General features: G+C 43.0%; 2 protein-coding genes across 2 annotated transcripts in view; both read left to right on the top strand.

Moving 5' to 3' along the window:
- PIKFYVE (phosphoinositide kinase, FYVE-type zinc finger containing) overlaps positions 1–9,688 on the top strand; it is a 112,889-nt gene extending 103,201 nt beyond the window's left edge. Inside the window, exons 40-42 of the mRNA XM_063116108.1 lie at positions 991–1,252; positions 4,143–4,217; positions 5,184–9,688. Of these exons, the coding sequence (XP_062972178.1) occupies positions 991–1,252; positions 4,143–4,217; positions 5,184–5,299 (453 nt within the window). The 3' untranslated portion in view covers positions 5,300–9,688. The remainder of the gene's footprint in view (positions 1–990; positions 1,253–4,142; positions 4,218–5,183) is intronic.
- A 2,000-nt stretch (positions 9,689–11,688) lies between these two features.
- PTH2R (parathyroid hormone 2 receptor) overlaps positions 11,689–23,312 on the top strand; it is a 63,864-nt gene continuing 52,240 nt past the window's right edge. Inside the window, exons 1-2 of the mRNA XM_063115873.1 lie at positions 11,689–11,764; positions 16,642–17,273. Of these exons, the coding sequence (XP_062971943.1) occupies positions 11,689–11,764; positions 16,642–17,273 (708 nt within the window). The remainder of the gene's footprint in view (positions 11,765–16,641; positions 17,274–23,312) is intronic.

Raw genomic sequence — 23,312 nt, 5'->3', positions numbered from 1 at the left:
CAGTCCCTGGTCTTATGCCAAAGGCGTTCAGCTGCCCGGGAACAAGAGCGGAGGTAGCGGAGGAAAGAGGTGAGCCACGGTTGGGGTTGAGAAGGGTGAACTATCCGAGTTGTAGATGGAGCAAGATTATCAAGAGTTGAAGATAAGGAGGAATTAAAGGAGGAAACAGCTGAGTCCAAGGAGACAGCCGAAAAGACAGAAGGAAGAGAGGAGGCTAGAGACTGAGAAAAAGCCTCATAGTTGATAGATTGCAAGTCACGACAAAGGCGAGAAGCGGGACATGAAGGAGGAGGATTATGAGTAATATTGAAAGAAACTAGATGATGATCTGAAAAAGGAAAGTCAGCAGTAGAAAAGTCCAAAACAGAGCAATTCCGAGTGAGAACAAGATCCAGACAGTGTCCAAGTGAATGTGTGGGTACCCAGCTAACTGGGTACTCATTTTACTGACCTCAGGAGGATGGAAGGCTGAGTCGACCCGAGCCTGCCGCTGGGATCGAACTCAGGCCGTGGGGAGAGTTTCAGCTGCAGAAACTGCTGCTTTACCGCTCTGCGCCACACGAGGCTCTCGGTGACTTTTAAGGTCATCCAAATACATTTGTAGCTGAGAAGAGGTTTGAACTTGGCATGTTCCAAGTCCAGGTTGTTGCCTACTTAACCGCAATGGGTGTGGAGTTTAGGGGATGGCAGTTTGAGGGTTCTGGTTTAAAGACTTGCTAGAATACAGATTCAACATTCAATCTGGGACACAAACAGAAAAGTTACTAATAACAAGCATTCTATCACATAATTCATTTTATTTTATTTTTAAAAGTATAAGAACTATATGTACAGCTTCTAAATTTTTAGCTGTTTTCGGTCGGGAGGCATTGCAGGAATTCCCTTATGAATTAAACCAGGTACTGCTGTTCTGGGATTTTGAAGAAATCATTTACCCTGCAGTTAAAACCACCTGCTTGGTGTTTTTTGTTTTTTGTTTTTTGCTACTAGGTCTTCGACCTCAAAGGCTCCTTGAGGAACAGAAATGTCAAAACAGACACTGGGAAAGAAAGCTGCGATGTGGTTCTGCTGGATGAAAACCTCTTGAAGCTAGTGCGAGACAATCCCTTGTACATCCGTTCCCACTCCAAAGCTGTGTTGAAGGCTTCCATCCACAGCGATTCTTACTTCCTCTCCAGCCACCTCATCATTGACTACTCTCTTCTGGTGGGTCGGGATGATACCACGGACGAACTTGTGGTTGGAATTATTGGTACGTAACCTTTGACCCGATATCATACTGTGCTTAGAAAAATCTATGGTGCGACCACACTTAGAATACTGTGCAAAGTTCTGGTCGCTGCACCTAAAAAAGGATGTTGTAGAGCTGGGAAATGTGCAGAAAATGGCGACTAAAATGAGTGCCTCCCGTATGAGGGAAGGTTACAACAGCTGGGTTTAGCTTGGGGGAAAAGGAAGCTAAGGGGAGACATGATAGAGGTGTACAAAATTATGCATGGTTTGGAAAATGTGGATAGGGAGACATTTCTCTCCCTCTCCCAAAATACTAGCACCCAATGGGGTCATCCCATGAAGCTGATTGGTGGGAGATTCAGGGCAGTTAAAAGGACAGACTTCTTCACACAAGTGCATAGTTAAACTATGGAATTCACTGCCACAAGAAGCGGTGAGAGCCACCAATTTGGATATCTCTAAAAGGGAGTTGGAGAAATTCCTGGAGGGGAAGGCTATCAGTGGCTACTGGTCCTGATGGCTATGTGCTACCTCCGGTATCCGAGGCAGAATGTACACCCCTTGTTGGGTAACATGGGTGGAAGGGTACTGTTGCACTCATGTCCTGCCTGTCTGTTGACCACTGTGTGAACAGATGCTGGACTAGATAGACGCTTGGTCTGATCCAGAATGGCTCTTGATGGTCTTATGACCTGCAACTGTCAAAGGGTAATTGACCCTAAGAGAGCTCCATAGGCAAGGCCTGTGTGGGATGGCCTCTCAGATGCAGCTGCTCCACACAGCAGACTCTTTGGGCTCATCTACACCAAGCAGGATATTCCACCATGAAAGCCGTATGAAAGTGGTATATAAAAGGCAGGAGCCACACTACTGCTTTATAACGGTATTGAAGTGCACTGCAGGACCTACGCTACTGCTTTATAGTGGTACTGAAGTGCACTGACAACTGTTGGGGCCCATGACACATCTACACCAAGCAGGGAATAACACTATGAAAGTGGTATGAAAGCACTATATGGTATGTGTCAACAGTTCAGTGCACTTCAGTACCACTATAAAGCAGTAGCGTAGATTCTGCACTTCAATACAGCTCGAAAGCAGTAGTGTGGCTCCTGCCTTTTATATACTGCTTTCATTGTGCAATATCCTGCTTGGTGTAGATGAGCCCTTTGTATGGGCTGCTGGGGTCACCCCCGTTTACTGCTGGGCTGCCTCTACTGTAGGCTGGTGCTGGGAATTTTTGCTAGAGACACAGAGTTTAACCACTTGGTGGGCTGTGTTGTGAACTAGTACTGATAAAGTGCTTGATATAGGGAGCGAGGGAGCGGCCTGCAACACAGCAGTGTCCCAATTGCAGAATAGTTTAGATTTCATCTATGCGAAACTCACTGCTTAATTACGGAACGTCTCATATTTGTTTCATTTAACTCAAAACGTCGCGTCTACAGTTTTTATCCTTGGAGATTCAGTTGGACCAGGGTGGAGACTCTCAGGCCTGTGGGCTAAATCCAGGCCTTCCGGGGTCCCAACTTGGCCCTCTGGGATTCCCTAGATAGCTATGCTCCCTTTCCCTGGATCGACAATCATTTGGTGATTTCCTGGCTTTTCTGCAGTGCCCCCTCCCCCTCTAAAAGGTTGAAGTGCCTCTCCGGAGACTTTTGTTACTGGCAGTAAGAATCTTAGAACACAATCCTATGCATGTTTAGACATTAAAGTCCTACAACTCCCAGCATTCCCTGGGGGATGCTGGGATGTTGTAGGGCTTTTTTTCTGTCCGAACATACATAGGATTATGTCGAAAAGCTGCAGTATTTTGGGCCCATTCCTTTTACCCACAACAGGAATTCCTCTCCCGAGGACTTCTCTGGAATGGAATTCGGTCCTCTGGCCGACAAGAGGTTCCCAACCCCTGAGACTATCCAAATCTGATGTATCTTTAAAAATCAGAAGCAAACATCCAAGTTTTATGTTTCAGTGTTTAGTCCTCTTCTGCCATGTGGATTAACCTTAGTGTGGTGTGAGTGTGTATGTTGAAAAAAGCAGCTTTTTTGCCTTTTAAAATCAGCTTCACATATTTGCTATTTATGAAACTTTTGTATTGTCCCGAATGAAATTCAGAGCAACGCACTGAGAACGACTTCTCTGAGAGAACCATCTGATTTTATTTATTTATTTATTTAAAATATTTATGTCCCGCTCTATATCACTAAGATCTCAGGGCGGCGTACAGATAAAAACATACAGTATAAAACAATAAATATACACAGTTAAAAGCAAATTAAACCATAATCCAAGTTAAAACAATATATAATTTAAAAGCAATAGATGCAGTTAAAACAGTTAAAACAATGTGCCAGTGAGTTTAACCATCAAAGGCTTTGTTAAAAAGCCATGTTTTTACTTGGTGTCGAAATGCAATCAATGTTGGCGCCAATCGGGCCTCCAAGGGGAGGGCATTCCACAGTCGGGGTGCCACCACAGAGAAAGCCCTCTCCCTTGTCCCAACATAGCGAATGTGTTGCATTGGTGGGATGCGGAGAAGGGCTCCTCCAACAGATCTAAGGTCTCGGGCAGGCATATATAAGGAGATCCTCTTTAGGATACTTTTTAGGATACTGTTGTCAACTGCAGGCAATTGGCTGTCAGCTCTATTAAGTAGTTATAACTGAAATTGATGATGCCCTGCCATCCAAACCCATGCAAAACATCTGGAGCAATACATCACTTTCCTATGGAGCCTCAGGATGATGAACTAGGAAAAGAAATAAGTGGGGTTGTGAAGAGGTTCCATGTAGACAGAAGGAACTGTGAAGACAAAGATATTTGTCTGTGGCACCGGTTCTAAATAGCATCAGAGATTTGCCTTGCATAGGGCTCTATAGCTAAGATATGTTACCTTTTTATTGCAGATTACATTCGCACATTTACTTGGGACAAAAGGCTTGAAATGGTTGTGAAGTCAACAGGGATCTTAGGAGGTCAAGGTGAGTCTAAAAAGGGTTTCCAAGCTATAGCTGATGCTATATACTGCTTTATCCTAAATTTTCAATGGGGAGCGGTATATAAATATAAATACTGTAAATAATCATAGTATCTGCTAAAAAGCCATCAAGGCTTTGGAAGAGTTTGAAGGATACCATGGATCGCTTCTGTTCGGGATAAAAGCTATATTGAGGGGCGGAAACAAATTCACATGTTAGAGTGACCTTTTCTTGCCATATCATCCTGCCATTTTGGCATAATATCCTTTGTGTGGCAGCCTAATGCTTTGTCGTGCCATGTTGCTGAAATGCTGTAGATGGCGATCCAATTTGGTGTTGGTGCTAAAACCTAGGTAGGAGTTAGATATACATTGGAAGGACATGGAATATTGCCTGCAGCTTGAGAGTATCATGTAACTAAACATTTCAGGTGGGTCTCATGACTTCTTTCCAGTTTCCATCACAGCATTTGTGCTAATACCTATATGAATTATTCCCACCTGTAAACGGGAGAAATAAGCCCTTGGTGTGTGTTTTTTACCCTGTATATTGGGTTTTAATTATCTTTAGGCCCACTGCCAAATGCAGCCTTGAGTAAAACATCTCGATGTCATCATAGGGCAGGATCCAGTCGGGGCCTTCTGTGCACAGCCAAAGTGGCCCCTACCGCTTGTGCTACTCGATATAGAGCTTCCTGGGGCAAGCCCTGGAATGAGCAGAATTGTTTCTTTCTGGAAGTGTGGTGGTCGCCGGATCCCTGTTCATTTCAGGGATTGCCCTGGGAAGCATTATATCACAGCATGCAAGTGGTAGGAGCCATTTGCAGGTCGAGACCAGCAGATCTGGCCACATGCTGATGCCCAATTGTATACTGGCCATAAAGTTTAGCCATAACTGTGTTCCTGCTGACTCAAGTTAATTTCTAAGGCATCTTTTTTTTTTTTTTGTATGTTTGCTATAACTCCTTAGGTAAAATGCCAACTGTAGTATCTCCAGAATTGTACCGTACCAGGTTTTGTGAAGCAATGGACAAGTATTTTCTGATGGTACCAGATCACTGGACAGGGCTGGGCCTGAATTGCTAGAGAAAAGCACCCCTTGGGTGATGCGATGGAATAATTTCTTCTGGTTCGAAAAGAACGCAAGGTAATGCTGTTCTTACATCCACAACTCGGACTCTTCAATAGCAGCTAAAGGAACTTCAACCACTGCCTTCGAACTGTGTGCGTCTGAAGTATGAAGTCTGCACTTTTAAGTTTAGATGTCAGAACAATCATGAAAGAGTATCCGGAGTTACTCAGAATCAGAGGTGTACCTTTGTAAGGACATAAATGGGACCATGAAAGAAATTCTCCTCTCACCAAGATGACGTCTTCCACAGGTTGCTGTAAATCACATTGGAGCACTGAGGCCTGTTTGGGGTGATGTCTTGCAAAGAGGAGGCCTGTGGCTCTTGCACATGGTATAAAGTGTCTTAATATGAAATAACAGTGGGCATTTGGCCTCAAATCAGCCTGTTGAAGCTATTGCAGAGGGCTCTTGCTTTCTTTAAAATACACTTCTCAATTATGAGGAACCAAGTAACTCTGTTAATAAGGCCACTGCTGTGACGAGTAGTTTCTGTAAGCGTTATAGTGTGAAATTTGGTTTGTTGTGCACTGATATTGTTTTACATGTTTCCATGAGCAGTATTAGATGGGAATTTTAGCCATTTATCAACATACCACTTAATCATTTGTAGCCCTGCTTTTTATTTAATGCTATAAATATTGGTCAGATATTTTTTACTGATGGGCAGCTTGCTTCTCTCTTTGTATCCCAGTTTAGATTTCAGCAACATGCCAAGAAATATAGCGGTCTTTCAACTGAAATGCCACCCACAAACCAAATTTTCTCAAAAAGAAGACCCACGATTAAGTTCATATCCCGAAAGGGCCAATCTTGATAGAAATCTCAGGGCTGGGCAACATGTCCCCGTCCCCCCGATTTTCTAGCCTCCAAGTCCCATCAGCCCTGGCCAATATAGTTAATGGTGGGGGATGATGGGAGTTGCAACCCAAAACATCTGGAGGGCCACCGGTTGTCCACCCCTCTAGGTACTACCATAAATTACACATTTAATTTTTCTACATTCCTTTCCTTAGCTCCACTCCACAAGAGGCACTTGGTTATTCTTGTTTAGTAATATTTTCATCCAATAACTAATGGCTGCCTTAAAGACTCAGTTCTCCACTTTAGATAGTTCAGGTTTCTTTTTATTTCCATACTATTTTGAGGAACGTAATACCCCAGTCTCCACACACCACACAGTTAGGTTGCGTTAACAAAAAGGGTGTTTCAACAATAGTTCTTTTGGCGCTGTGGAAACTCATTTGCAATTTTTGTAGACGCTCTGAACAATAACTGTACGAAGATGGGTTGTGTGGCACAATAGACCCAGGCGTATGAAGATCTGGGCATCTTCGCAACCTAAGAATAAGCACTTTTTAATCCCCCCCCCTATAAATATGGAATGTTTACTTGAGTTTGTAAATAATAAAGGCCAGTAAAAATAAATGTGTTTGTAGTTAAGGAAGAAAAACTAACATTCTCGTCAAACTTTCATGATTGTGTGTGGGGTATTGGTTTGAACATAGATGCTGGGTAAGAAGATACTGAACAAAGATCTGAGATGAATTTCCCGTTATGTGATCAGTCTTCTCCCTACAGCCTGGGGAAAAGTGAGCAGCATTCCATTGTGACTGCAACCTTGCCATTGCATTTCTAAGCAGTCAACACAGGCCAATACGGCTACTGTGTCTTCCTGTAAAGTCTTCCTGTCCCCCTCCATAGTTGTGACACCTATAGCGCATGAAGTGGACGGAAGTCTCTGTTGGAAGCTGAGAAGCTCTGTCAAAGTATACCTCTTAAGCCAGATGAGGCGCCAGTGAGAGATTTACGTTAGAAATTTTATTCTGCTTACAGAGAAATTGGTAATGCGCACACAGGTACACGATCCTATCCAGGGTCTATGTCGGCTTATGTTTTCATAAGAGAAGTTCAACTCTCGATATGGTGGGTGGAAAGCAAATTATTTTACTTTGTTCAAGTCTGCAGTTGTAAGGTGTATGGGTTTTTTCATAATATGAGAGCAGATAGCCAGTTTTAATAAATGGGTGTTTGTAACTGAAACTTTGGCGTTTTACATTCCCTTTCCCTTTTTTAGAGCTTGCTAACCTTCTGCTTTGAGCACCATAAAAATAAATAAAGCCTCCCTTAATTTTCCACGCAAGTATCAATCTTCAGCTGGTTTAAAATAAGGGTTATAACAGATTTGTTGTGTAAGCTTAAACAACAAAGTATAATATCCAAGTGGCTTTCCTATAGCTTCTTAAATAATTTTTGGGGGTAACCGGCCTGAGGACAAAACAAGTATATGTATAGCATTGGTGATGAAGACGGCACATGTATATAAATCATAGACAAATCATATCTCTCTCAAACAATATGCAAATAGCAACGGTGGAAAGGGCCAGGTCCATTTTCTCTATGTTGGAAGAAGAAATCTTGCATTATGCAACACTGTGCTTTATAGGCTGCTGCTGTGTTTGTCCTTGGATATGAGTCATATGGGCCAATCTAGGCATTGTGGCAGCCATGACCATCTTTATTCATATCTCAAGTTCCATGTTCATGTATATAGTGTGCGTATTTGTGGTCTATTTTTATATGAAATGTGGAATATGTGGGTCATTACAGAGAAAATCCCCCCTATCTGGTGGCGCTGTTGCTTCAGTTTTCTCCCTGATCCAGTTTGCGTCTCGTATCAGCCCTGAACGGCGAGTAAATTGCACGAGCTGATGGGATGCTCAATTGAAGTCAAGTAGCAAAAAGGCAAACAGAATCCTTTACATATGAGTTGGGCAGATGTCAATAGGGAATAAGGGCACGCTGCTCTCCCTTTATGTCTAGTTTGAGCTTGGCCTTAGAAGTAACCCTGAGCTTAGGGTGTATGTTAAACGTAACACAGGAATTCTGACAGCTTAAGAGTTTCTACACAAGAACCAAATAGCAGGTATCTTGAGGGGAGTTAGAACAGCAGCAGTCACCACATAGATGCAAAGGCATTTGTCTCTGCCTGAAATTCCATTGCTTCTCTTCTCTTCACTGATCTTCTCTTGGTATATAGTATATTAATTATGTTGCACACAACTTCAGATGCAGGTGGCATCTAAGAAAATCCCACGTATTTAAAGTGCAAGGCAAAGAATTACAAGCATACACACACAGCAGAATGTGGTGGCGGTAGAATCCTAAAGTGAATTGAATCTGTTCAGACTGATGGTGTGAGGAGTCTCATTTTTTAAAAAAACTCCCTGCAGGAAGAAAACTTAACAGGGCAACAGGTTTTGCAAATACCTGTCCCTGAGATTTAAGTTCTTTTCTGGCAGGGAGGTAGTCCCCCCCCCACCCTATATGGAGCATTTACACTTTAATGTAGAACTGTTGGTTCTACTGCATGTGTATAAAACCTTAAAGCTAGATCCTTGACAGGTGAGAGGCTGATGTAAGTGCCACTGACATAAGCTTTGCTATCAAAACCAGCAGGGATTTTATCCCACATAAACACACAATTTGTAACGAATTCTTTAATAGAAAGTGTACACCCACCTGTTGCAGCTTCCAGCAAAAGGAATGATGGTTGGGGTTTCGTATTGTAGGAACATCTTCAAAGGGAACCCTGGGGGAGGGGAGGTTTGCCATAGCTTTTGCTCTTCTAAATCTGTTAGTTTTTAAGAACCTCCTTTTCATTTCATGTTCTCCAGTAATCACTTCCCACACTTTCGAGAAAACAGGAAGTACCATTAATGAGATTATGTCGTATCTGAAACATTTATTTCAGGCACCCAAAATGTGATGGGTTGTGATAAAGTTCCTGTCGTTTTAAAGTGGAAATTGGGTGCTAAGGCAGTATTCTAAAAGCACATAGTACAGTATTCAAGAACTGGTCTGTGCAATATGTTCCTTTTAATTTGCTGTATAGATTTCATACCAATGTGTGTATATAGAGTAAATAGTAAAGTCTAGAGCCGATAGAACAGACATGCTGTAATGAACTGCTCCTGTGTTTGGGGGCTTTTGGGGGAGGTTCTGTGTTATGTCTGCATAGTGCAGCTCTTACCTGGCATCTCAAGGCTGCTTCTATGCAAACCAAGTGTGGCACTGGACTTTATATGACTAGTCTCATTTTGAGGCCAGAGGGGCTGTTTGTGTTGTAAGGTGCTGCAAAATGTTGAATCAGGCCCCTTAAAATACTGCACACAGCCGGAAACCATGTTCAAAGCACTTATTTAATGTATCTTAAAGTGTATATATGTCCCCTACCTTGGTCCTGGGTGTATTTTTATGATCTTGAAATGTTAAACTATTTAATTACATTGGCTACTTCATTTACTAAATTATATATAGACAGAAAATAAAACCGTTAAAGTGTACCTGTTGTGTCTTGCTATTTTATTTCATCACTCTGTCAAAGCACTGATAGCACTGGGGCTTGAAAAGTACAGACTTGGATCCTTTGATCCCACACTGGTTAAACATTCTGAGCTAAACATTATGGCTAATTTATTTATTAAATTTATTTACAGCCCCATAGCCGAAGCTTTCTGGGCGGTTTACAAAAGTTAAAAACAGTGAACATTAAAAAGTATACAGAATTTAAAACCATCAAAAATATAAAAACAGTATAAAACAACAGTATCCATTTAATCAACAACAGTTCTGGGGTCCATTAAAGACAAACAAACTTAGCATATGTTGTTAAATGCCTGGGAGAAGAGAAAAGTCTTGACCTGGCACTGAAAAGATAACAAAGTTGGCACCTGGCGAGCCTCATTGGGGAGATCATTCCATAATTGGGGGGGGGGGCACTACTGAAAAGGCCCTCTGGCTTACCATGTCATGAGAACCATGACTTACCATGTTGTGTGAACCATTCCTAACCATGGTGGCTACATAACTATGGTTTAAACACGCTCACTAACCATTTGCTGCAAAAGAGTTAGTGGACTAACCATGGCTTAGTTTGTTGTCTGAACAGGTCCATTGTAGATTGAAATCAATGCTAGGGACATTTGAGGAATTCATCCTATGTGGATTCCAATACAACTTTGCAGAACAACAGTTCGTTTTACATTGAATAAAACGCATCCTCCGGTGTGCCCTCAACACACATCCCAGTCTTGCCCCCTTTTTAGCTCCGATGTCAGAACAGCAAGGGCCTCAGAGGCTACTACGGGGCCTGAGAGGGCGCAATCCTGGATATACAGCTGGCTCCTGAAAATGCCCTCCAAGATTCAACCACCTCGCTTGTATAGTTTGGATAGAACATAATTCTGACATTATTAGGAACCCATCCCAATTATCAGGAGATTTTTGTTAGTAAGGAACTGGAGTACCTTCAATATAAAGGCCCTTGGGAAATTCTTATCTCGTGAGGCTACAGGAGAACAATGGGCTCTGTTAGGTCCATCTCAGTACCTGTTAGTGCAACTACAAAATGTCCGAAAGCCATTTCTCCCTCCGCCTCCTTGCATGGGCTACATTCTGTGGTGGCACCACACATTTCATGGGGTTCTCCCCCAAGAAATAAATAAATTGGTGGTTTGCTGCCGAAATTCAGAAGCAAACCACTCAAGGCATTTAAAGATGAGATGGAGGCTTAGCCAGTAACCAAATGCCTTGAGATCAACTTTGTGTTCTGGCCTCCCAAGTTAATGTCCAATATGCATACAACTGGTGCATGATGAATATCAAACATAGGTTTCATATGAGGATGCTCATTTCCTGGATCATTTAGGCCTGGAGGAGGGAAAATGCCTTCATACATCACTTGTTCCGATACTCACAACTCGGGTCTTTACCATTACAGTTAGCTTCAGCATGTTCTGACCATTAGCTAGGAATCCATATGCAATATACACAAACTGAAATGGTTTACGAAGTAAAATATACATCAATCTGGCGCATAGTCCCAGAGATGTAGTACAATCCACTCTGGCTTTTCATTTGACTTTTGGCTCAGAATCTAATTTTTGAGTAAATGTCACTTTCCTATTAGCAAAAAGGAAATTCATTCTTGTCGATTTGACTAGCGTCTATTTTTTAAATTAAAAAAATGAACATTCATGCATCGAGACAAGAGAACAATCACATACATAATGCAGAATTGGGCAATACCCAGCCTGCAGCCCCACTGCCCATTTTTGTTGCCACCCACAGAGGCACAAGAAAGGCAGTGATTATCTTTGCAAACAAGTCATGGAGGGAGCCGTGTCCTAATGTCTTCCAGCATGGCAGCTTTCAGACACACCAACTACAAATTATATAGGACATTAAACTCTATTCTCCAGCACAGTTGTCATTAAATGAAATCTGGGCATAATAAATTTTCCGTATTTGGGCTGTACCAAAGAGCAATTAGCTCTGTTTAAGGATGTCAAATCTTATTCAATGCAACTTTTTAGTTCAGTTTTCGAATCCTCAGAAGCTGGTGTTGAAATGCGATGGAAGTAGGCTACAGAAAGGCTGTATGAATGCAGCATGTGCACAACCTTCTGGTCCTAAAAGCTATACACTTCCAAACAAATTTCACCAAAGTGGCATATTTGGGGTCCGTCCCTTGGGCATATTAATTAGTTAAGCCAGAAACTGAAGACTGATAGGTGGATTTAAATACTCATCCGTTCCCCTGTTCTTTTAATTGAATTGTTTGTGATTTGCTGCTGATGAATATTCTGAGAAAGCCCCAAAAGCTTTTTGTTAATAAATTTGTAGTGATGGTCACCAATCTGGATGGCTTCAAGAGGGGGTTGGATAAATTCCTGAAGGCAAAGGCTATCAATGGCTACTAGCCCTGATGGTTGTGTGCTCTCTCCAGTATTTGAAGCAGTAAGCCTGTGTGCACCAGTTGCTGGGGAACATGGGTGGGAGGGTGCTGTTGCACTGTGTCCTGCTTGTTCATCCCTGGCCGATGGCTAGCTGGCCACTGTGCGAACAGAGTGCTGGTCTGATCCAGCATGGCACTTCTTATGTTCTTATGCTGAGAACTTGTTTCTCTTCCCTGCTCATTGCAGGAATCCACCCTACGGCATACTTGACAGATGGTTGTCCAGCTGCCTCTTAAATGACTCTAGTGTGGGAGAGCCCACAACCTCCCTAGGTAACTGGTTCCATTGTCGTACTGCTCTAACAGTCAGGAAGTTTTTCCTGATGTCCAGCTGGAATCTGGCTTCCTGTGACTTGAGCCCGTTATTCCGTGTCCTGCACTCTGGGAGGATCGAGAAGAGATCCTGGCCCTCCTCTGTGAGGCAGCTGGACCACCATCTGTCAGTCATGCTTTAGGGTGGATTCCTGCATTGAGCAGGGGGTTGGACTCGATGGCCTTGTAGGCCCCTTCCAACTCTGCTATTCTATGATTCTATGATTCCTTTGTGGTGGGACTATAGATTGCTTAAGACGAACAGAGCGGCAGCAACAGTTTTGGCTCCTCTTCCCAAGAAGCTCTCTAGGCGATTTCTGTAACCCACTGTGCAACAGACAACATGCCAACCAACCATAGGTAAAATAACCCTTACTGTAGACCGTGAGTTCTCAAATTGGCTTATTTGGAGGAAATAACCCACTATAGGGAAGGGGAACATCCCACAGACAACACGCTAACCCATCATGGGTTGTTGGAAAATAAAGCATCATAGGTTAACATGTTGTGTGAACCCAGTCACTTGCTCTTTTATTTGCCTTCTTTTCACAGCTACATATGAATTCGCTTGCTGAGGTCAAGAAGAAGTTCTGCCGGTGAATGTTTTGTCTTAAACATTCTTGAGGCGACCCTCACTTGACTTAGGAAGGATCATGGTGGGATTCTTTTGCAAATATCTGTTCTAATCAAGTCAAGTAACCACCTCCACAGAACACTCACATTAGTCATAACTTTGAAATCTGCAAAGACTCTTGCATTAAACAAAATATTTTGCAGTAATTGGGGGTTAATTTTCTGTCAGAATAGATGTCAAATTTATAATGATTCTTGGTACCCACATAAGATGAAGGACAGTTTATATATATAAAAATTAAGTATAATGATCCTTCTGTGTTCACGGAGATTGGTTTGCAATTTGGAGAGGATGTGTCATTTTACTCGGCAGCAAGAGAGAATACTGTTAAAAATATAGCCCTCCTGGAGCAGACCAAAAGCCGACCAATTCCAGCAATCCGTTTTCTACAATAGGCAATCCGATTCCTATAAGAAGGCCCCAGTGCTTGTGTTCCAAAGCAATTTATTTATTTATTTATTTATTACATTTCTATACCGCCCAATAGCCAGCCGGTATAGACTGGCTGATGCCTCTGATCCTGGAGACAGTATATAGCCATTATGACTAGCGGCCATTGTTCACCTTATCCTCTATGAATTTGTCTAATCCTCATCTCCAGGTCATTTTAACTGAGCTCTCCACTATAACGTCAAGATCTCTTTCCTGGTCACTTCACCATCAGCTCAAATCCCATCAGTGTATATGTGAAGTTGGGATTTTTTTTTTAATCCCAATATGCATCACTTTATATTTACTTACACTGAATTGTATTATCTTACTTTAAATTGTATTTTAATTTCATTCCCATTCACCCAGTTTGAAGAGATCCCTTTAGAGCTCTTTGCAAGGAGTGCCTACTATCAGCTTCGGCTGATACGCCAGCTGCGCCCCTTCCTAGAGTTGGAAGACCAAAAGACGGTAGCGCACGCACTGGTAACTTCGAGGCTCGACTTCTGCAATGCACTCTACATAGGGCTACCTTTGTGCCTAGTCCAGAAACTTCAATTAGTTCAAAGTATGGCAGCCAGGTTGGTCACCAGTATAGCCGGTGACCACATTACACCAGCTTTAAAATCTCTTCACTAGCTGCCAATTAGTTTCTGGGCGAAGTATAAAGTGTTGGTTATCACCTTTAAAGCCCTACATGGTTTGGGTCCAGGCTACCTGTAGGATCACCTTCTCCTGTACAATCCACCCCGCACACTCAGGTCCTCTGGGAAAAATCTACTTCAGCTAGCAAAAACTAGATTAACAACCGTTACCCAGAGGACCTTCTCTTCTGCTGCTCCCAGACTGTGGAATGGCCTGCCGGAGGAGACTCGTCCACTTAACAGTCTACTAGCATTCAAGAAAGTTATAAAGACTGATCTCTTCCGGCAGGCCTATCCAGTGGAATTTTAGGATGTTTTTAGAATGTGTTTTAGGATGTTTTAACAATGTATGTTTTAATTCAGTTTTATGTATTTTACCGTTTACTCTTGTTCCCCGCCTCGATGAAAATGGAGAGGGGGGTAAGAAATCAATTTATTATTATTTACTCACATGAATGAAGTGGGGACATTAGCAAATTTGGCCACTTCCCTGCCCATTTTATCTTTAATCATGCTTTCCACCCATTTACCTGAGAAGTTAAACTATCCAGCCAGTAATTTCATGGATTTCCCTGGATACCCATTTAAAAATTGTTATTACATTGCCCACTTTCCAGTCCTCAGGTGCAGAGGATTAATTTTATGCACGTGTTCCTTCTCACTCCCACTCTGAAAAAGTCAGTCCAGGCAGAGGTATCTGTCCTACATCTTACACAGCGAAGATTGTCATAAATAATCCCATTTCTCTGCAATCTCTTTATCTTCCTCCATTAACACTCATTCAGCTATCTTGCTGTTCCACAGCCCAACTGCCTCCTTATCTGCTTTTCTGCTTAAAGTGTACTTAAATAATTATTTTGTGTTGATCTTAATGATGTTATTGGGGGGAGGGGTTGCATAGGGACAGCCTCAGCGATGCAGCTTGGGGCCACAGTGGAGGGCCTGACAGCCCAGGGGGTTTCCAAATGACCACCCAGAGATGAGAGCATCAAAACAGCAGAAGGAAACCCCATTTTATGCCTGTAGTCATGATAGTGCTATGATTTAATTGAGTTTAACATGCAAAACAGCATATGTTCATATTATTATTATTATTAAAATTAGGGTTGGGAAACATTCACATATAAGGAATGTAGACGCCATTGTAAAGCATGGAATGGTGTGCCTGCTTACCCTACCCTGTGCCTGTTTGCATTCTCTTCCCCTCCTTATTGTTTTACTATGATTTTATTAGATTGTAAGCCTATGCGGCAGTGTCTTGCTATTTACTGTTTTACTCTGTACAGCACCATGTACATTGATGGTGCTATATAAATAAATAATAATAATAATAATAATAATAATAATAATAATAATAATGGTTTATTTATTTATTTATTTATTTTAGCATTTTTATCCTGCCCTTTAGCCAAAAAGGCTCTCAAAGCGGCTTACAAAAATATTGCTTAAGACAGTCCCTGCCCACACTGTTTGAACAGAATGCTGGACTAGGTGGCCCATGGTCTAAGAACATAAGAAGAACTGTGCTGGATCAGACCGAGGGTCCAGCATTCTGTTCACGCAGTGGCCAACCAGCTGTCGACTGGGAACCCAAAAGCAAGACCAAAATGCAACAGCACCCTCCCGCCCATGTTCCCCATAAACTGGTGCACTACCTATGATACTGGTGGTAGTGTGAAAATCCAACACAGCTCTTCTTACTTTTCTCTCGTGGCAACATTTTGCAAATATCTGTTCTAAACCCTTCCATCTCCTGATTTCAAAGACTGTTTTCACCCGAAAGACAAAATCGCCAAGTCAAAGAACTACATCCATAGAATACTCACGTGAGTGATAACTTTGAAGCCTGCAAAAACTCTTGCACTAAACACAGTATTTTGCATTCTTTGGGGGTTAATCTATCATAATGGATACGACTGAACAGTCAAATCTATATTTATTTTGTAAATCACTCTGGTACCATAAGATGAAAGTCAGTATATAAAACATTTTCAGTAAACGTAATGGTAGGGTGACCATATGAAAAGGAGGACAGGGCTCCTGTATCTTTAACAGTTGCATAGAAGAAGGAATTTCAGCAGGTGTCATTTGAGAACCTGGTGAAATTCCCTCTTCATCACCACAGTTAAAGCTGCAGGAGCTATACTAGAGTGACCAGATTTAAAAGAGGGCAGCTTTAACTGGTGTGATGAAGAGGGAATTTCACCAGGTGCTGCATGCATACAAATGACACCTGCTGAAATTCCCTTTTTTTAATGCAACTGTTCAAGATACAGGAGCCCTGTGCTCCTTTTCATAGGGTCACCCTACCTTATTACTGCTTGCCTGCCGTTCTTCTGCTGTTTGCAGCGTGCCACCCCAGGCTCCTCTGCTGCTTAAGGTCTGAGTTGATCTGGGCGGGGAGGGGAAACGGATTCGCCCCTCTCCTCCCCCCCCCCCGTTTCCACCGCGCCCTTCCCAGAAAACTTCCACCTGCTGCAGTTGTACTCCCCCCTCGGGGCGGAGGCTTCCGAGTCCGCAAGGGGTCAAGCCCCTTCTCGCTTTTCAAAGCAGCCCGGGAGCAAGCGCAAACGCACCGCTGGAGACGCGAATGCGGGATCTCTCGCTCACTCGCTCTTGGCCGGGAGGGAGGGAGAGCGAGCCAGGAGCGAGCCAATGCCGCCGCTTCCCTCCACGCACTTTTGCAGCCGCCTGCGGGCCTCCCTGCCCCGTCTTACAGCGCCGCCGTTTTCTTCACTTCAGCCCTGGCCCAGTGGGAGGACGGACAGGAGCTGCCGCCGCCGCGGGAAGGTCTCCATCTCTTGGCTCGGACGCTCGGGGGACTTCAGCGCAGCAGCCCTTTCCCTGGGCGGCTCGCCGGCCCAGATCTGCTTCTTGGGACTGGCCTCGAAGGGAAAAGCCACCACGCCTCTCCTCTCCTCAGCCGCCCGCCCTCTCCAGAGCTGGGCATCTTTCGCCCGGCGTCCCTCCTCCCGCGCCACGCTCCTTCTTCCTTGCCGGGTGTTTCCAACTTCGCGCGCAGCGGCCCTCTGCCCATGGCCGACGGGCTGCCCGGCGCCGCCGCTCTGCGCCTCCTTGCAGTGACCGGCTACTGCTTTCTGGCCGTGGCCCAGGTACGGATTCCTCCTCCTCCTCCTCCTCCTCCTCCTGGTCGTTGTCCGAAGCCAGCCTCCTCCTCCTCCAACCTGGAAACCTATAATGGACCACAGCTCCCATCATCCCCAGTTTCCATGGCCGATGGAAGTTGTAGTCCCACCTATTTGGAGAGCCCCAGGGTTGGGAAAGGCTCGCCCTCTCCCAAAATATTAGAACCCAATGGGGTCATCCCATGAAGCCGATTGGTGGGAGATCCAGGACAAATAAAAAGGACTTTTTCACACGGCACAGAGTTAAATTATGGAACTCACTACCACAGGATGTAGTGATGGCCACCCATTTGGATGGCTTTAAAAGGGGGTTGGATAGGATGACCATATGAAAAGGAGGACAGGGCTCCTGTATCTTCAAAAGTCGTATTGAAAAGGAAATTTCAGGTGTATATATGGGGAACCTGGTGAAATTTCCTCTTCATCACCACAGTTAAAGTTGCAGGTGCCCTGCCCTCTTTTAAATCTGGTCACTCTAGTATAGCTCCTGCAGCTTTAACTGTGGTGATAAAGAGGGAATTTCACCAGGTTCTCCATATATACAAATTGCACCTGCTGAAATTCCCTTTTCTATGCAACTATTAAAGATATAGGAGCCCTGTCCTCCTTTTCATATGGTCACCCTAGGGTTGGATAAATTCCTGGAGGCAAAGGCTATCAATGGCTACTAGCCCTGATGGTTGTGTGCTATCTCCAGTATTCGAGGCAGTAAACCTGTGTGCACTGAAGACTGATAGGTGGATTTAAATACTCACCTGTTCCCCCTGTTCTTTTAATTGAATTGTTTGTGATTTGCTGCTGATGAATATTCTGAGAAACGATATTTTACTGAAACTGGCTTTATTTAAAACTCATATTTAAAACATTATATTATGTTTGTATTTTTTTATGCTGTAAGCTACCTTAGAAGGACAATGGTCTTAAAAGATGGTTAAGAAATGCATTAAAATCCATACATATATACACACACAATGTCGGCTCAACCAAAAGCGTTTCTCTTCTCAGAAGGGCAGGGGTGTACATTTTAGAACCCCTGTAACAGTTTTGAATATTTCATCCTGAAAGTAGTTATAAATGAGCACTTCCCTGTATAGCATCCTCTGATATCTATCCCTGTAAAGTAATTGGGGGAGGGTTGTTTCTGGAATTAAAAAACAAAAATGGAAGGAGGTGAGCATCAAAAGTAGGTCCACCAAGAAGGGAAATAAATTCTGAGGATGCGGGAATAAATTTATTAACAAAAATCCCGAAAAGCTTTTTGTTAATAAATTTGTAGTGATGGCCACCAATCTAGATGGCTTTAAAAGGGGGTTGGATAAATTCCTGGAGGAGAAGGCTGTCAATGGCTTCTAGCCCTGATGGTTATGTGCTAGCTCCAGTATTCGAGGCAGTAACCTGTGTGCACCAGTTGCTGGGGAACATGGGTGGGAGGGTGCTGTTGCACCATGTCCTGCTTGTTGGTCCCTGGCCTACGCTGGTTGGCCACTGTATGAACAGAGTGCTGGACTAGATGGACCCTTGGTCTGATCCAGCATGACACTTCATATGTTCTTAAGATGTGCTAAAATTCCTTACTTATTTGCCAGGTGAGAACCGTGATCTTGACATTTTTAAAGCGTGCTCTTGGCGCGTTTGCAGTATTTCTGTGAATTTCCAAAGGTCGTGGGCAGTTGCTCCCTTTCTTTTATTTTTTAAATGAATAATATCCATTTATTTAAATTCCAGAGATGGAATCGCGGGGTGAGGAGATGGGAGAGATCCATCGACACAAAGAAAACACCTTTCTAAATTTTTCCTGTCCTGCCACTTACTTATTTTTCTAGGTCGAACAGGTTGCAACAGTCTAGGCTTTTCTGTCTTCCAAAGATGGAGTATGGAAAAATGGAACGCCGGTTTATATCTCCACCAGCAGTTTCATAGCGAATAGGCACGGAGACAACGTTTTGCTCAGTGATTGAATCTTTAATCCCCTTTCACTGTGGAAAAATGCAAAATGTGTCTGAGGCGACTGTTTAATAAAAGTTAGTGGATTATTTGAAATATCCATAGTTAATGGATGGCCGCTCACAACCACATTTAATTATTTACTGTGGCAATATTTCATTCAACTACTTTTGTCAGTGGAATACTACTAGTAGTACCATAGAGTTTGACCCCTACAAGTTTAAGATAAATTTCCCCCAGGAATCTTCACTTCCTTAAATTAAACTGTTTGAAAGGGGAGCTCCAGTTCCCCGCCATTCTGTTGCATTAATGGCTTGTCCCATTTTAGACCAATGTTGTTCCTGGTTGCTTCTGTCAGCCCTCCTTCCTCCAATCCAAAACGGATGTATCCCCCCACCATTTTGTAAAACTTGTCCTGCTTTCTGGTGGAATGTTGGGTGCTATTCTGTGCTACATTTTGCATCCTGTCTGAGAATTAGACATAAATATGCCCTGTTCGCCGACTTTTCCAGTCAACTACATTTCAGGCTTCTATCGGTTGTGGAAGGGCCCTAACAATTGTAGAAGTATTTAAAGAATCCTTCAAGAATAAAAATGCTGTGAATTACCAATGGAAATTCCCCTCTACTGATCAGAGGGTGTTTTAGAATTCCCATATGTGTTCTGTCCTGTGAGTGGTTTATTTATTTATTTATTTATTGCATTTATATCCTGCCTTTTTTCCTCCAAGGAACCCAAGGCGGTGTACATAATTTTCCTCCTCCTCTCCATTTTATCCTCACAACAACAGCCCTGTGAGGTAGGGCTGAGAGTTTGTGACTGGCCCAAAGTCACCCAGTGGGTTTCCATGGCTGAATGGGGACTAGAACCCGGATCTCCCGACTCCTAGTCCAACACTTTAGCCACTACACCACTTGCACTGGATTGTACTGCTGGCTTTCAGTAAAGAGCTTGCCGTGCATAGATTCTTTGCAGGAAGTGCTTTACTGAAAGCCTGCGTTGACTGTAGACTTGGTTTACGGATGCTTCAGCTATACCTTGGCAGCTATGAGATAGGAGGGAATGCCATGTCCTCCTTCCTTTCCTGATGCGTCCATAAACTGACCAACACAGATAAACTGTACAAGAGTTAACGTTTGGTCTGAATGGAACAAGCTTGTTAATCAAAATTTTCCATGTTTTGAGCTATAATGTTGAATATTTTTTTATCCCATTGAGAAAGGCCGTTGCGGTCGAAACACATATGGGACAGGTCGATGTACATAGCCCCCACCCCTTTGATCAGTAGAAAAAGTGATACGTGTAGTTTTTGTCTAGTGTTTGTTTATTTATTTATTTTACTTATTTCATTTCTATAGCCGAAGTTCTCTGGGCAGTTCACAAAAATTAAAACCATGAAGAGCATAATAAAACAACCAACAATTTAAAAACACAAATACAATAGTTTGTTGACTATTTAGTTTTTACTTGGGTATAATTTTATGCTAAATGTCAAATTATTAATTTTTTAATATTATTTAGTGCTTATTATTTATGTGTTCAGTTGTATGGATTACTTGTTTATTGAATTTTATGCATAGTGGTAGTGCCATTTGAATTTTGTATTATACTAATTTTCTTAAACCAATTTTGTTTTGCGTCTTCTGAATTGAGTTTGCATTTCTTATCGTGGTAAAACCAAGGAAAAGTCCACATTGGCTGGAATGTACACTTGGGGAACATTCCCCAAATTGGGTCTAGTGGTGGAATGGAATAGCTTCTTTGTAGCCTTCAATTCCTATCCAAGGCCCCTTTGTGCTTGGTGTTCTATTTTTAGGTTGTGATTTGACCCCTCCACTATCAACTCTTCCCTTCTGGTAGGCTGATCTTACTAGAAGCTGGACTCAGCCATATGCGAGGAGCCCAGACAAGGGAGGATCATTGGTTGCCCTAAAATGAAGTGTGGAGGTGTTTCCATTTAGGGAGTTACGATTTGCTGGGATTGTGGTGCACAGCGCGATGAAACATGGCTGGAGTGGGCAGGCTACATTGGCTTCTGCTTATAGGCCGCTCCAGACCCTGCTCCACTCGTTCAGAGTGCAGGATTGCAACCTAAAACGCGGTACGGGAATGGGGAATATTCTCTTTCACTTTTTTAGATTGCATGAACGTTATTCATCAGTTGCGCATTCCGGAGTAGAAGGTGTTTTTTTAGTGCATCTTTGCAAACATCCTTAGGGTGCATCTCAAGATCACTTAGTGTGGATACGTGCTAATGTATTCCTTAACACCTCTAACTATGATCACACATTCATAATTGGAGGGGTTAAAGGCAGATAAATGAGTATAGTTCCCCCACTTTTTCAGTAAATGCTTAAAGGTAACGAAGGGATTGTAATCTGGATTAGTGATTGAACATGAAATCAAACTAGTTATTCCAGATTAATTAACACTGAGCAGAAGAATGATTTTAAGTATGTCGCATCAGTGCTATCTCAGCTTCTAAAACAACAAACACTTCAGTCTTTTTTTCTTTTCTTTTTTTGGCCTGGAGATGTTTCATTTAGTGGATACCACGCTCTTGTAGTCGTTGTGATTGAGCTCACAGGTTGGCCTTTCTATGTAAATAAAAAATAGTTTGCCTTTATTCAGATGGCTTTGTGTTAGGTGCTAAAGCAAGAACATTTCATCAAAATGGGTGAGTCAGTACTGGGCCATTTCCCCTCCTCTGCCTTGGAGCAGCGGGGATGTAAGATGTGCAGCAGAAGTCTTTGCTTGGTGTTGATTTTGCCAGCAAAAGGGTCAGAGGAGGGCTTTGTTGGCTTGGTGTGTGTGTGAGGGGGGGGCGATACTCAGTGCTAATTGTGCTTTTCAACTGGCTATTCAGGGATGAGTAAGCAGCAGGTCAAGCAGTTCACTGTTAGAGCAGTATGACAATGGAACCAGTTACCTAAGGAGGTTGTGGGCTCTCCCACACTAGAGGCCTTCAAGAGGCAGCTGGACAACCATCTGTCAAGTATGCTTTAAGGTGGACTCCTGCATTGAGCAGGGGGTTGGACTCGATGGCCTTATAGGTACCTTCCAACTCTACTGTTCTATGATTCTATACGCACTGGGTCTTTCAGGTCGACATTGATGCAGGAAGCCTCTGGCTCCGTTAAGGCACGCTTCTCAGATCAGTTTGTTAAAATCATTGCTGAACTTGGAGGCATCAGCAAAGCATGTGATCAGTTCAGTCACGACTCATAGAGATAACAAGGAAAATAATCATCCAAGCTCTTCCAACAACTACGGGCCCAATTCATCCCTTCTAGTGTCACATATTGACACCTGATTCACAGTTGTACGTTCATCAGTTGAAGCTGGTGGTTCTGATGTCAGTGGGGCAATGAATCTGCTCTGGGTTTCAGTCAGAACCACTCAGAACTCTAAAATGGCTTCCGCATTTTGGATAGCTACTTTTGAGTTCCGACTGAAACCCGGAGAGGAATCGCCAGCCTCCACTGACGTATCATAGAATCATAGAATAGTAGAGTTGGAAGGGGCCTAAAAGGCCATTGAGTCCAACCCCCTGCTCAATGCAGGAATCCACCTGACAGATGGTTGTCCAGCTGCCTCTTGAAGGCCTCTAGTGTGGGAGAGCCCACAACCTCCCTAGGTAACTGGTTCCATTGTCGTACTGTTCTAACAGTCAGGAAGGTTTTCCTGATGTCCCGCCGGAATCTGACTTCCTGTATCATTGCTTCACATTTATTTATTTATTTATTTATTTAATTACATTTATATACCGCCCCACAGCCGAAGCTCTCTGGGCGGTTTACAACATTTAAAAATAGTAAACATTAAAAGTATACAATTTAAACACACACACACACACACACGCACACATAAAAACAGTATAAAAACAACAGTATCCATTTAAAAACAACAATTGTGGGGTCCATTAAAAACAAACTTAACGTTGTTAAATGCTGTTAAAAAGCTGTTAAAAATGCCTGGGAGAAGAGAAAAGTCTTGACCTGGCGCCGAAAAGATAACAATGTTGGCGCCAGGCGAGCCTCATCGGGGAGATCATTCCACAGT

Source organism: Elgaria multicarinata, chromosome 2 (genome assembly GCF_023053635.1).
Source record: "Elgaria multicarinata webbii isolate HBS135686 ecotype San Diego chromosome 2, rElgMul1.1.pri, whole genome shotgun sequence".
NCBI lineage: Eukaryota > Metazoa > Chordata > Lepidosauria > Squamata > Anguidae > Elgaria > Elgaria multicarinata.
Note: the sequence above shows the minus strand (reverse complement) of the source record. Positions and strands in the feature narration are given on the sequence as shown.